Here is a 15,745-nt window from a genome sequence, read left to right as displayed (position 1 = left end):
GACAGTTTGACCAGAGCACATGCTTTGTTAGACAAACAGGCAAAGAACAGAGATAACTTGTTTTAAAGTTCAAATTTATTCATGACCTTTTCAAATATTTTCAGGCTTTTTGACGATGTTGGTAAGAAAAGATATGGGCAAGATGCTATTTCATAAACAAACACAGATAAATTGCTTTTAAGCGTAGCTTTGCAAGACAGAGAGGAAGAAAAGATATATGAGCCAGAACCCTTATATGATCTCAAAAATATTAAATATCTGCATTCCTTTATTAATATACAATCAGAATTAAACAAACAGCAATCAATAACAACAAAAATCTTCCAGGATCCATATGCATTAAAACAGTAAGGTTATTGAACATTAATGGGTTTCATTTTTGCCCCTTTCACCTCCTTTAATGGTACAAATGTTTTTTATTTATGTTTAATTTTCTTTAAACGTACTTTAAAACGGTATCATTTTTTTCACTGATCCTGACTAATAGGCATTTGAATGCTGGTAATGTTGTTTTAAATGTGCATTTGGTCATTCATTATAGCTTCCAGTTAAAGTTGTGCAACAAAGTAATCATTCAAAGTCCTCTCCAGGGCAAAGTCAGCTCCCACCAGCCAACAGTTCATTGGCACAGGATTGGCAATGCTGTAGTCAGTTGCAGTGGATCTGGAAAAAAAAGAGAATTAAACAACTCTATTTTTGTTGCCAAACAGAAAAATATATATAAAAAAGAACAGAATAAAAAGTATACCTGAAAGCAGGAGCCTCTCTGTCATTGAGCTTCAGTTTCCCATCAGATTGTTGTAGATGCACCTGATAGTCTGCTGGTTTTAAAGCTGCACTCAAAAATGCAGGACTTAGCATTACAAAGCTGGCTCAGAATAATCTTCAAATACTGTGTTTGGATGAGCTGCAAGCTACAGTAGATGCATCTTTTCCAAAAGTTCATAATTGGGAAAAAAAAGACTTTTTACTCACCTAAAAGTCCCTCTGTGTCGTTGGCAGATGGCATCTGCCGCAAAACAGGCCAGAGGAATTTGTTCCCGTCCTTCTCATGAATGAAGATAACCAAGCGCACATCCTCCACCGCAACATCTATTTCTTTGACACGCATGATCACTGTAAGACTAGAAAAATGCACACAGATTAACTTCTGTTTTCCAGCCTTTAGAAAATCACATTAGCTCTGGTAAGAAGGTCCACATCTCTTTTGGAGCTTTCATGGACTAGAAATCTGTCATTTTATCATGACAAGTACACCAAAAGTACCATTTGTCATAAGTTGTGGTTGTAGTGGTGAGGAGAGACGCCGAGACCCAGGTTATGGTGGTGATGATATTTAATGATGAAAATAAAACTCAGTCCAAAACAGGCAGCACGGCAGAGAGACAGGCACACAGCCAAATACCGGTAGCAACTGAACGACAGGACTTCGTGCGAGCGAACACAAACCAGGACTTAGCAGTACAACTGGCGCGACAAACGACAAAAGACACTGACTACGACAAGGACCCGACGAGGAACACGGACAACAGGAGGGTTTAAATACACACAGGGTAATCAGGGGGATACGACACACCTGGGGAGCAATCAACAGGGAGGACAGAGACTCACAGGGAACAGGACTACACAGGGAAAACAGGACTGAACACAGAAGAACTCAAAAATAAACACACAGAAACCCAGATCATGACACCATTAAGTAATATTTAAATCAAGTTCCTTTGCACACTCTAATTCAGAAACTAGTGATAATAAAAAAAAAATCTATTGCAAAAAGCCCAGTGTTAAATTTGAAGATAATTGTTGTTTCTTAGAAGGAAGTTGTAAGTTGTAAATGACAGAAGGTCACCGTCCAGCTGTGATGAGATCCTGTCCAGTGTGCCGCGTCGCGGTCTGTCCCTGTTGAAGACTGATTCCCTCCGGATCAACCTCAATGTGCTGGTCAGCGCTGATGTGAATAACGATCTTAGCGAAGCCTCCGTTTGTTAGCGAATCCAGCTCACCATTTACAAACAGCGCTGATACCAAGAACATCAAATAAAGGTGGAGACCATTTTAACATGGAAGTTTTGAAAACAAACTTCTCATCTTGAAATGACACAAATAGAAACATTACGAACCCTTGCTAGGATGGTGGAGCAGTTTGAAAATGTCAGCTTTACTGACATCAAAGCAAAGTGGAAGAGGCTGATTTTCAGCTTTCCGAAAAAATCTGTGAGAAACAGGAACTGGACGGAGAGAAAAGGTTTGTGTAAAAAAACAGATGTCATAAACAGACAGTCATTCATTTCAGCTACACATGAAATAATCTGAGTTTCATCTACGGACATTTGATGATGATTATTATTCCTATAAAAAAAGAATGCAGTTCTAACATAAACAAATAGCTTCAACTGATCACAAGTAACTGAGTTACATTTATTTACTTTGCTTAAATAGGATAAACTTCCTTAATAAATTACTTCTAAACTACTTATTTAAGACGGATCACGTATTCTCTTTTTTCAGTACTGAAAAGGAAAAACTCAATACAGTATAACTTACTGTATAGTTTGTGTGTTTTTCATTTTACAGTTGCATTCTATGTTTTGCCTGATCTGTTTTCTCCAGCAGTATTTCATCAGTTTCAGATCAATTTGTCCTTATTATGCTAATTTCTCCCTATATTTCTTCAACAGGGTTACCAATTGTGCTACTGGACAGCTGGAAAAAGTAATAACTTTTCTGAAGTTATGTAGGCTGTAAATCTACATAACTATTTTTGTTGCCAAAAAATAAAAAAGATTGTAAAAAAGAACAGAATACAAAATATTCAGGCCAAAGTGTCATAATTAATGGATAGGTAATACGTTACCGGGTGTTGTTGTCATTTCTATTTCCGTCGACTGAGTCTTTGCAATAATAGCGATGGACATATCTGTAAACAAAGTTTGATCTATTGAAAGCTTAATCTCAGAGAAGAGGAGATTTCTTTAACCATTTGCTTTAACCAGTTCAGTATTTACATCACTATGAAAAAATATTTTCCCATTAAAACTTTTTGTTTGTTTTTTAGTTTTTTGTTTTCTGTCACAATTAGGTTTCAGAACAAACAAATTCTACCATCAGTAAAATGTATCATAAGTGAGCTAAAAAAAACTTGTCACTTGATTTATTATTTATTAATTTTGTTTAGATATTAAGTAATATCAACCAATTTATAGCTTATATATTTAATTTCACTGATTGTACTGATTAAAGGCAGATTTCTAGAATCAAGACATCATGTAACTAGAACCTGCCTGACAACATGAGGTGAGCTAAGGTGCTGTATCAAAGTATTTCTTCCATATTTGCTCTTTTCAGGCCAAAGTGTCATAATTAATGGAACCATGAGTTCTTTCTGAAGGAGAAAGTTTGGCCCTCGGTTAGTGACTTTAGCCTCAGGCGTACTTTGGTTTTTCGTCACCAAGATTATTCACATCACACCAGCAAAACCCTCTCTGACTGGCTAAAAAATACAAAATCAAGGTTTTGGAGTGGCCTTGTTAAAAATTTGACTTGAATTCGTTAAGCTGCTGGGGCATGGCCCAAAACGAGTCACTCATGTAACATGTCATATTATTATTTTGCTTGTAAGTCATGTACAGAAAATATCGAAAGGAGCCATGTGAGATTTAAAAAATAAAGACATTCCATCTAATGAATTCATTTTTATGATTTAAAAAATAGAAAACCTTGATTTTATCATTGACGATATCAAGAAATATATTTTTTTTGCAATGCAATTTTATAGTAGAACTTTTGTGTGATGTGTCATACCATAGTCATCGTAATCAGTCCTTACATTAGATGACAACAAGGACCACCCTGAAATGAAAGAGGTAATAATATTGAAATTACACACAGTCATTTATCAGATCTTCAATAGTAACAATAACCACTAGAAACAATAAGTACTAGATAATTATAAAAGTATTTTACCTTTTCACTTTTTTTAAATTAACTGTCGTTAAAAGCAATATGGATTTTGTAAATAATTAATCAATTCAATAAGAGCAGCTCTTTTTGAAGCAGAATTGTACCAGACACTGAAAAAGTGATTTAATGAGCTGAAATTTGCTGGTGTTGTGCCAAAAAGTGATGGTCTGCCTTAAATGGATCGCATGCTGTGTATGAGTGAATCTTAAAAACTGTGTTGTTTCAAATAACTTGCAGGGTTTGCAGTTAAAAAATTGTTTCTCAACATCTTGAGATGTTGAAGTAAATTATTGCTAAAACACAGATTTGTCTATCAGACACTTAAACAGATTTTTTGTCTCCCTTAATTGATTCCCAGAAAGCTTCATGTCAGAGCATTATGATGCTTTTCAAATGGTTCAGGCTTCAACTTTTCTATATTTCTCCCCTCCTTATCTGTGCTGCATTCACTCTGATTACCCAAACATGTCGCAAAGACATTTTTTCTCTTTCTTCTAGTGATTGGTTGCACTGGTGCTACATTAGTTTTATTTAGATGTTGAGAAACTAGGTTACATGCGTTACTTGAAATCTGTTTGTGGTGATGTGAAGGAGGAAAACTACGAGGTCCAAAGTGTCCTATTCAAAACAAAGAGACGATAACGTTAAAATCACACGCATCCGTTCATTTCAAAATGATATTGAGATAATTTCTGATGATCTCAAGATGTGTGTTATATTCACTGTCTTTATCTGATTATCCCAACATGCCGCAAAGGCTTTTTTCTTTCCTCAAAAGAATAATTTGCTTAGGCCGACTTTTGAGAAATTAGGTGTCATGTGTGACCAAACTGGTCTTTCTCTATAAGCTCTGATTTTATGTGATTATTCTCATGACAGTGTGTGGTCTATTATACCATGTGAACCAGGATGTCGAGAGAGCCCAACACGTCCTATTCAAAACAAAGATAACGTTAAAATCACATATATCTGTGAATTTAAAATTTATATTGAGATTTATATTCTACACACACACATAAACTGTTTATAGAGAAACTGGTCTTTCTCTATAAGCTCTGATTTTATGTAACGCTTCTCATGACAGTGTGTGGCCTATTATACCATGTGAACCAGGATGTCCAGCTTGCCCAACACGTCCTATTCAAAACAAAGAGAAGATAATGTTAAAATCACATAGAAAATTAAAATTCATATTGAGAAGGTTTTATTCTGCACACACACATAAACTGTTTATAGAGAAACTGGTCTTTCTCTATAAGCTCTGATTTTATGTGATTATTCTAATGACAGTGTGTGGCCTATTATACCATGTGAACCAGGCTGCCCAGAGAGCCCAAAGTGTCCTATTCAAAACAAAGAGAAGAACATGTTAAAATCACATATATCTGTGAATTTAAAATTTATATTGAGATAGTTTTATTCTGCACACACACATAAACAGTTTATAGAGAAACTGGTCTTTCTCTGTAAGCTCTGATTTTATGTAACGCTTCTCATGACAGTGTGTGGCCTATTATACCATGTAAAAAAGGATGTCCAGCGAGCCCAACATGTCCTATTCAAAACAAAGAGAAGATAATGTTAAAATCACATAGAAAATTAAAATTTATATTGAGAAGGTTTTATTCTACACATTAACATGAACTGTAGACAGGGATATGCCAATTATTCCAAAAAGATATGGATTTAACACTTTGGTAACACTTTATTTGAAGGGGTGTGAATAAGACTGACATGACACTGTCATAAACATGACATAACACATGTCATGAACATCAATAAGTCTTCATGAATATTTATGACTGTTGTCATAAAGCGTCATTCGGTAAATCATGACACTTCTAATACAAAGTTGACATTGTTCAAAATGTCTTTACGACAACTTGACATTAATCTAGACAAAAATGTCTTCGATATGACAACTTAACATTAACCAAGAATCATATGTCATAAGTATGTCATAATAGTAGACATAATGATTTCATTGTTACACCACAAAAAGCTTTAACAAAACAGCAATTAATATTCCCACTGCCTGAGAAAAAGCTAAACAAGTAGGACCAACAATAAAGATTTCATTGAGCTTCATTACACTGTCAAATGATTTAATAACAGATCAATAGCAATTTCTTTTACATCAAGTGGAACAAGTAACACCAGTTATGAATATGTCATTAAGTGTTATTACAGTCTCAATAAGTAAAGTGAAACAAGTAGCAACAGTTATGAAGATGTCATTACAGTGTCATTAATATTAACTCTTACTTCAAGTAAAGTGAACCTAGTAGCAACAATTATAAAGATGTCATTTAGTGTTATTACAGTGTCAAATGCTATGCTAACAGCATCGCTGATCTTACCTCAAGTGAAGTGAAACACTCTGGACTACTTATAACTACCATCATAGCTGTAGAACAAACCATTTGTACACTGGAATAAAACAAAAGATAACTTGTTCTTCAAACAGAGGGTTTAACGTCTGGTCAGTATACTGTTACTCTGAAATACAGATTGAAAGACTAAAACAAAATTACTTATTCTTTAACTTAAGAAAATAGGTTCTTTCATCAGTAAAAATTTTTTTGCTTTGATTGTGTCAGCCATCTCCTTTGTTATAGTCTTCCTGTAATGCTCTGAAAACAGGAGATCTTCTTCTTGTTTTCATTTCCCGGAAGCAGCTCTTTGAAGGTGTCCACAAATGCTCAGAAATTACAGCTGTTCTTGCAATAGTTAATCATGGTGAAAGCCTTTTCATGAATTCAAACTTGGTGAATCTCTTCTGGAGAACTCGGTGATGATTCAATTCATTGTGGTCACTTAAAAAAAAAAGAACAAAACCAAAAAACAATGTCATTTATTTAAATACCATTCCAAAAATGTCCCTTGCTGCACACTGTCAGAATGGTAGACTGGCAGACAAATGTCTAGTTAACATGACTGGTTGTTATGAAATGCAATACAATCATTTCTTAACACAAGTAGCATAATAAATGGAGCTGAACAAAATTATTCTGATCAAATATTTGTTTGGCAGAAGTTCAGACAGTCTGCCACTGTTATTCGAATGCATCATTTAATGTATAGTTTTAGGCACATGAGTGTATCTTTTCACTTAATGAGCATTATAAGCTATTTCCATTAATAACCAGATACTCTGGCTTATTGATGTTTGCAAGAAGCTTATTAAGAAATGAATAGATTTAACATCAGTTTTAGTTGTCTAAAACGTAACTTAACTCAGCTGGTGAATGTTGATTCCTGCTCCCCATTCCCCACTTACCTGGCTGTCCCACCCCACTTCACATGGTGAAAATAGTAACACAAAAACGACTTACCTAATTTTCTTGGGGAATATTTCATCTGCTTCTTTCTCTTTGGTCAAACAGGAACTTCTTTCTCTGGTGGCTGGTCCTTATCCTCCACATCGTAGCATGTCTTCATTAGTCAACTTTGTCCTCCCCACCATGTGTCCTGAGGCTAGCCTGGGTCTTCATGTGGCTAAACTTGCCAAAGCAAAAAACACAAGCACTGTGTCACATCAGCCAAGTTACTAAATAATGCACATAAAGGATAACTTTGACTAACATATTAGCTTTTAATTTGCTAGATTAAAATTGGAGGGAAAAAAACTAATTTGACTGTCTTTAAAATATGTTTAATATTTAGGGCTAAGATTACAGTAATGGAGTTTAATAACTTTAGCTAACATTAACTTACAGCAAGGTAGGATTGGCTTGAATTGCTTATAGCTAACATTACAGAGAAAGAGAACATAGTCAATGTTATTTTCTCAAAGAAAATGTAAAGTTAATAAGACACATACCTCATATGAATTAGGTATCAAACTTCGGCTTCTTTTTAAACAGGAGGTCTGGCCGTTATAACTTGTGTTAGATTTGCGCCACAATATGGAAGATTTCTTCTTCACCAACACACTGCACGCCTGTCCGTGCACTGCTGCCTCTCACTGGTGGAGATGGTGTACTGCACTACTTAAAACAGCCTTAAATAATGTTTCATTATTTAAGGCTGTTAAATAATGAAACATTATTTCATTATTATTTCATGATGTAGACATCAGAGTTCATAGATGTGTATATCTATGAACTTTGTAGATGTAGACATCTACAAAGTTCATAAGTGCTTTGTTGACATCTTGCTGTAAAACTTTAGGATCAATTAAATTAAGAAATTTAAGACTAAACAAAATGGCAGAGCTTTATAATATTACCACATAAAGCTAATTTTTAAAGTTTAATCGGTAATACTTTATAATAAATTTATGTCAGATCACGATTTCTTGGTTAATGTCAAGTTGTCATAACAAAGACATTTTCAATAATGTCAAGTTTGTATTAAAGGTGTCATGATTTACCGAATAACACTTTATGACAACAGTCATAAATATTCATGAAGACTCATTGATGTTCATGACAGGTGTTATGTTTATGACAGTGTCATGACAGTCTTATTTACACCCCTTCAAATAAAGTGTTACCAACACTTTTAATATTTCATTTCCTGCTACTCGGGTTGATGTATAAATATACATAAATACAATTCCTCCAAAATTCTGCAGGAAAATTTCAACTCTGTTTAATCAAGGCTGCTTTTGTGTGGAAAGCCATTTCAGCCAAAATTAAATAAATAAATGAGTAATTGGCAAGGCCAGGTAGAAATAAATTTGGGAATAAATAAATGTATAAATGATTAAATAAAAATGGGAATAAAGATGCCGATAACTCATTTATTTATTTTCTTTAGCCATTTATTTATTTTATTTTGGCTGAAATGGCTCTCCATACTTTTGCTGTATTTTTTGTTAAATTAAACTGTATATCCAAGAAAAATCAAGCATTTTTCACACAATATAATCTGAGTTATCGTTTTTTTGGACAAAGACTCTTTCTTGTTTTATATTTGCCTAATATTGCAGATATTGCGTCCAATTTTTCACAGATGGACATTTAAGCTAAATGATTATTTTTAAAAAAAAATGCTCTATCATCATTTCATCATGATGCATCTTACTGTCATTGATTCCATAATAAAGAAGGCAGAGAAGGAGACATTTACTGTTGGCTGGTGTGGCGTAACTTTCGACCCGGGGTCCGTCGCCCTCTTTGGGTTTGTGGAGGACTTCTAGATCCTCCTTCTGTGGCTTGGTGACCACCATGGATGTGAGTGGGGTCACAAAGCTGTATTTCAGGGACAGCTCCAAGGCTTCGCTCTTCACTTTCTCTTTCTCAGGTCCAGATACCAGCAGCCTGCATCGTAAGTGTGACAAATGAGATAAACAGCAGCAAAACATTGGGCACTTTTACACTTTGAATGTTTATGCTTTTCATCCAACATCGTGAACATTGTCATTCAGATGGTATATTTTTGTCTGACAGCTGCTTTTAAAATGTAAAACTCTAGAGCGTACTTCCTTTATACAATGACTATAACATACATGGAGCTGCAATTAGATTCAACAATCATGATTATTCATTTTTAGCTTTGAATTGGTCATTTGAAATGATCTTCTTTCCAGGGTGATACAATAAGATAATACATAATTTCAGCAAATTTGCTCTTTATGTTTAAACTCCCAGTTGGTTAGCAGATGGCTGCTCAGAATGAACCACTGAGGTTAGATCCTGCTGGCTGTCGGCTCTCCCGATAGCAGGGATTCATGCTGCTCAGTGTGGGGAGCAGCGATTCCTCTCCCGTACTGCTTCTGCGTCCCTACTAATGTACCCACTACTGCTGCTGCTTCCTCCACAGCTGAATCCAACGTTTTAGCTTTAACTTTACACTGTGGAATAAATGGTAAAAACTAAGGCAAAATATTTAATTGATTAACATTGTCTTACTGATTATCTTTTATGGGCGTGGCTGTCTATATGGTGCGCTGATGTGTTTGCCTTCTCTCAATCGAATCCTCTCTCACATCAGTTTGTCTAAAAATGTATCATCAATGCCAAGAGTTTTGTTTTGGCACAAAGGTAATTCAACAAGAAAATAATGTCAATTTTGAAAGAAAAAAAAGTTGTTTGTTCTTATTTGCATTGTAATAAAAATTGTATGTAGAAAATTATTTATAATCAGCTTCATAATCAATGGAAAAAATTTTGCCATTACAGCCAGAAAACCAAATAATAACAACAAGCCACCCTCTAAATTGCTTTCCCTGTTTTTTGATAAATTGTCTTTGGCTATGGGCTCCGAGTCTTTGATTCAAGCCAGATTCAAGTCAGAACTGTGACTGAGCCACTTAAAAATATGTCCAGTAAAGAACCATGTGTATTTCATTAAAAGATTATCTTAAGCCTGGACCTGGATAAGATTTCAAAGTGAAAATCCTTTTTGTGCCCATCGATTAAAATTGTAGTGGAAAACTGCAAACAGAATCCTAAATAAAAATAGAAATGAAATGTGACATATTGTACCACTTACTCTTTCTCCAGAAGTTGTTTCACAGTAAGGTAGGCCCAAACCCTTTGAAGAAGTCCATCAGCAATTCCAGCAGAAGAATTCACAAACTCATTTGTTTTAGAAAATGTCACTTTTTCTTTACTCTGTCATAATGCAAAAACAAATTTAAAGTTAGTGCACAACTTTTTAAAATAATCTAGAAAAAAGTCCTAATAGTTAGACATTGTAGATTGATCCTTACTGAAATTGCAATAACTTCTGGCACAAAGTCTTCAATGTTGTTGTCAATGATCTCACCGGCCACCACGATCTCAGAGCCGTTATAATACTGACTGAAATTAGTCTGGGTCAGATTGGTTCCACCGACGTAGATCATTGTGACGTCTGTTAGGAGAGGATTGGCCACTTCTTCATAAAAGCCCTGTTGATGTATAGTTTCATACAGTGAAGATGGCAGTTTTCTGCATAAAAATGTTGGAAATTGATAAGAAGAGTATTGGTGAAATGGAGGAGGATACTTTGAGCTGCAAATCAGCATCAGAGTCTTCATAGATCCGTCTTGCTACACCGTTGTTCCCCAAAGACATTTTCTCCAAGAATTCAAAATTGACATCAAATCCAAAACCAAGACAGTAGAGAGGAAACTTTCCTGCAATCGCCTGTCTTACATTTGATTGTATTTCTTCGCGATTTGTCACTCCTAGAACGACACCAGATTAAAACTTTTAACATATTCATAATTTTAACAGGATGGTGATATACTGTGAATGAAATAATGGATTGAGTACCAACAGAGTAAATATCTCATTATTGAATTAACATTTTGAAGGTGTTTGTTCTAGTGCATGTGAGTGTGTTTTAAATTTACCTGATGTTGGGTCTCCATCTGTGAGAAGTATTAGGATGGAAGCTGAACCTTCTCTAGGATGTGCATTCAGCATGCGAGCCCCTTCCAACACTGCTGCGTTGATGTCTGTGGCTGAGAGAAGTAAAAACAAAATTCATTACTTGTCATCCTGCTGCAAGGTGTTTGTATTCCTGTGTACTGAGAAATCTCACCTCCTCTGTCAGTGATACCATGTGCAAATTTCTTGGCACCCTCCAGATTTGCACTGGTGGCCTGAACGAGTTCTCTTCTCCAGTGAGATATTTGGCTGTCAAAACTGAGAAGACCAAAGAAGTCGTCTTCGGCCAGGTCGTTCAATATATGGATTAAAGCAGTTCTGGTCTGTGGAAGAGACACACATAAATAATAAGGTAAGAAACAGTCAATAATTTGTTTAGGGTGAATCACACACTGTTTGTTTAATTGTAACAAGCTTTTGAAATAATTTACCTGTTGCATTTTTCTGCCGTGCATTGAGCCACTTCGATCTATAACAAAGACGACGTTCTTTGGTATTCGGGGAAGGTCTGATGGAGCAAAGTGATGGACAAAGTATCCGTCCAAAGTCTTGGAAGAAGTAAGAACATGCAAATGAGTGAAAGAGTGAAAGATACATCGACTTTTTGGTCATGTTTTAAGCTAAACACATCTTCATATCTATCTGTAATAGTAATTGTTTTCGGGAGTGTTTCACCTTGATGTCGCCCAGTCCGTTGCCTCGATTTACGTCATAAACAACAATCAGATCTCCATTCAGACCCCGCTCTCCACAGCGCTCACAAGTTGTCTGTTGGTCCACCGTAGGATAAAAATACACCCATGCCTGAAACAACGTAAGAGAATTATGTTTCTTATGTCACACAGGAGACTTTGCGAAGTTGTGTTTACATTTGTGTATTTATTTGATGTGTATTTAAGTGATAATATAAAGGGAAATCATTTAAATTGGTGCTATGACGGACTTTGTATTCATTAATTAACTACATAATTTGCTTATTTTCAGAGTCAGAAGAGAAAGAAAACCTGATAAATCAAAGACCTTGAAATACTGAAAATTTCTTCCTTCAAAATACGATTACAACACAATCAGAACAAAACTTTATCAGGTAATGGATAAAATAATATATATAATATCTCCAACAGTGAAATGTAGTGTTTCATTTCAGAGTGTCAGTTAAGTGAGTTCAGTATTCTAAATTGTTTTTAAGAACTGGAAACAAAATGACATTCGTTCCTTGTGCCATATCATACATTAGTATACATCATGAGCAACATACGTGCAATGAAGAAAAAAATAATAATCCACTTCTTAAAATTTTGAGCCAACTCCTATACTGAAGATAAAAGAGAAAATAGCCTTATAGGACCAGCTGTACCTGTTCATCTGCACGTGTTTTGGTGATAGCATTAGCCAAGACATCGGTGCTCAGTCCTCCTTTCACATCAATGAAACTGATGCCGGCTTTCTCATGAATGTGCACATCAACCTTGTAGTTAGAAAACCAAAGCAATTAGAAGCATTCATCAGCACATCTGATGTTATTTTCACTATAATCGAAAAACCTTGAAGTCCTTGACTGGCTGCATGGGGCGAGCGTGGATCTGCAGCTCGTATTTGCCGTGGGTTCGCTTCAGCAGCTCCTCGTAGGTGAGCTCAAAGGTGACCTTTTTGTGGGCCGCCAAAGTTACAGAGGTCTTAAATTCCTCCATGGTTCTCCCTACAGAGCTGAGAACAAAAGCAGGAACTGCAATTTATTACAAGATGTTAGACGTTTCAATCTTAAATATTTCTGGTTGCAGATATACAAAAACATGGAGAAAGTGTGGGACACCAGAAAAAACATTTATCTGAGGGAATTGGGACTGAGTTACCTGACAATCCCAGCACTCTGACCACGAGACACAGCCTGAGTGTACTGTTGCTGAGCCTGCTCCTTAGTTTTCACAATTCCATCGTACATTTGACCATCAATAAGCCTGAAGAGGTGAGAAAAAAATATCTGAAACTAGAACAATGATTTATCACAAAATAATAACTGTGCCAAAATATCAGACGCTCTCACAAGTCTTTCTTCCACTCACATCCTGAATTTACTGATGAAGGCATTTTTGGGGATCTGAACATGGAATTCAACTTCTTTCGATTCAGTCATGCGATTCACAACGCGGCTTGTCATAACGGTGGTGGCGTATCGGCCGGTCACAGTGGAGTTGATGTGAAAACTGTAAATGTCCCAGTCGTCCTGTTTGAACACAGACAGCAACTCAGCAGCAGACACCCAATTGAGAAACAATGCATTTTTTTCTGCACTGATGGATGAAACCTTATTATAGACTGTGGACAAACTCTACTTTTATGAATTGATCTAATAGTTCATATTTTCTGCATACACAAATCCTAATGGCAACCATACAAAGTGTTTCACAGACCTTTGTCACTTGTTACGCTACTCTGCACTTTGTGTTGAAAATGAGGCTGCCCTAAAAAATAATGAGTAGCTCAATAAAATGTTCTGCAAATTGACTTAGAAAACAAATATTTGCGCAACAAAAGAGGCAAAACTATCTGGTAAAGAGGACAGATTCTACATTTTTGTAGCATCCCTAATCCTTTTCTTTTCTTTTTGTAAAGCCAGCAGTTCAACAGCTAGTTTTCTAAACTCGTTTCTTCTTCTTTGACAAAATTATGTCCAGCCTTCAGCAAATGTTACCGTTTTCTTCACAATCTGCATATTCACATAAACATAAATAAATGTGGGCAATTGTTCCATAAATGCATGCATAATGACTCATTAAAATGTGAATTAACTGTGCAATTTTATTTTCTAAAGTCACAACTAGAAACTAGTGCAAATAAATGGTTCCTTGCGACAAAAAAAGAACACAATTTAATTCAATTTAAATCTAAACATGACATTCATCATTTGAAATAGTATCAACCAAATCTATTTTTCTCGTCTCAGCCTCAATAATCGCAGACAGAGACTTCATGTTACTTAAAACAACTTGTTTTTCCACAAAATGTCAGTCATATGAGTATAAAAGCACATTTGTTGGTGAAGTTAAAAGCAGGTAAAGATTCTTCTCTGAAGCTAAAAACACATTCGAACTCTGATCTGCTCTTTGAACCTCTGTTTAGAAAAGAAGCCTAGAGATAGGAGCTTTAAACATACAACCAAAATAATGATGTTTTTTACTTTTCACTGAATAATGTTCCCCATTTTAAGTTCTAATAACCACATAGTAAATTCTCATTATTTATTGAAAGATGTTTTTATGAATATTTATATTGGACATGTGGGATTTAACAAAAAAAAAAAAGCACTGAATATTTGTCCTTGTGCTAAATGTTTGCCAACAATGTTTTCATTTAGTTTAACCCTAACAAATTGTATCTAATTTTATGTTAAGGCTTTTTATATTTTATTTATATATATTAATGAGTTTATTTTCAAAGACAGTGGAACATATTCACAGCTTAAAGAAGAGCTTTGAAATAAAAGAATCATAATGATAAACTTAGAGGTGATTTGTCATTTGGGACATTTATATACTACGTTTTTGTTTCTTTATGTCACATATAAAGACTTTATTTCACTTGTGAATTTATTCCTGCTGTTTTTGTTGTTCAACAGACAAGCAAAAGTTTTGCAGTGGAGGCATGAAAATGAATCTACTGCAATCTTGATTTTTCCACAACAACAGTTCATTTTGTAATAGTTTTATGATTTTGTTTTAGCAAAATCTGCATGAATGAATTTTCATTTTAATCATGTCATAATGCACATTATACCAGCAACCCTCCCAACCCCAGTAAGGGACAAGGGTGTAAGAAAATGGATGGATGGATAATGCACATTATTATCTTCCTACCTCATAACTATGTAAACTATAAAATTTTTCTGCTACAATACAGCGGTTTCATTTCACAGACAAAAACAATGTAAACACATGCAGACAGTGGATGATCAATTGGTCCAAAACAACCTTAAGGGTTCAAAGAGCAAAGGCTCTTCACTCAGTTTTTTCTATTTATCTGAAGCAGAGTTCAAACTGTTAGAATAAACTGATTATTGAACAAACAATAAGTCTGTTTCATTAATTTGTAAAAACAATATATATATATATATATATATATATATATATATATATATATATATATATATATATATATATATATATATATATATATATATATATATATATATATATATACAAAATATATATACAATATATATACAATATATACAAAATATACACATTTATTTATTCTGTTGTCTTTTGTGGTTATCGTTCCCTCAGATCGTACCTTCTTTGGTTGTGCAGCAGCTAGAGTCACCAGAACCCCAAAAAGGGAGAGTTGCACCACTCCTGTCCTCATGATGGACCACGGTCAAACAGAAGCAGCTGTCTTCTGAACTCCAACAGACTCAAAATGCACAGTACACACTTTATTTGAAAACATTTTAAAGAACATTT

General features: G+C 35.0%; 1 protein-coding gene and 1 long non-coding RNA gene across 3 annotated transcripts; both read right to left on the bottom strand.

The window, feature by feature from the left end:
- Positions 1 to 57: 57 nt before the first annotated feature.
- LOC106925244 (inter-alpha-trypsin inhibitor heavy chain H3-like) lies at positions 58 to 15,745 on the bottom strand. Of its 2 annotated transcripts, XM_088005642.1 has the most exons (25): positions 15,576 to 15,745; positions 13,349 to 13,509; positions 13,139 to 13,243; positions 12,830 to 12,992; positions 12,643 to 12,753; positions 11,961 to 12,089; positions 11,717 to 11,833; positions 11,440 to 11,608; positions 11,249 to 11,359; positions 10,899 to 11,080; positions 10,622 to 10,801; positions 10,402 to 10,523; positions 9,037 to 9,227; positions 5,480 to 5,515; positions 5,268 to 5,303; positions 5,062 to 5,097; positions 4,857 to 4,892; positions 4,525 to 4,578; positions 3,802 to 3,849; positions 2,855 to 2,917; positions 2,121 to 2,228; positions 1,850 to 2,018; positions 976 to 1,124; positions 749 to 833; positions 58 to 663 (listed from the first exon to the last, which is right to left on the bottom strand). In XM_088005642.1, the coding sequence occupies exons 1-25, from the start codon at positions 15,645 to 15,647 to the stop codon at positions 549 to 551; spliced, it is 2,748 nt and encodes a 915-aa protein (XP_087861768.1). In that variant the 5' UTR covers positions 15,648 to 15,745; the 3' UTR covers positions 58 to 548. The 2 variants fall into 2 exon arrangements, with proteins under 2 accessions (XP_087861768.1, XP_087861769.1); XM_088005643.1 differs by lacking the exon at positions 4,525 to 4,578 and having other exon boundaries at positions 15,576 to 15,744.
- Positions 6,049 to 7,771, bottom strand: LOC148159673 (uncharacterized). The gene is made up of 2 exons (XR_015762853.1): positions 7,296 to 7,771; positions 6,049 to 6,776 (listed from the first exon to the last, which is right to left on the bottom strand). It is a non-coding gene; the product is annotated as an uncharacterized LOC148159673 (long non-coding RNA).

This window comes from Poecilia mexicana, unplaced genomic scaffold (assembly GCF_051168715.1).
Source record: "Poecilia mexicana isolate PSO_F unplaced genomic scaffold, ASM5116871v1 scaffold_5, whole genome shotgun sequence".
NCBI lineage: Eukaryota > Metazoa > Chordata > Actinopteri > Cyprinodontiformes > Poeciliidae > Poecilia > Poecilia mexicana.
The sequence above is the reverse complement of the archived record's forward strand: the minus strand, read 5'-3'. Positions and strand labels throughout refer to the sequence as shown.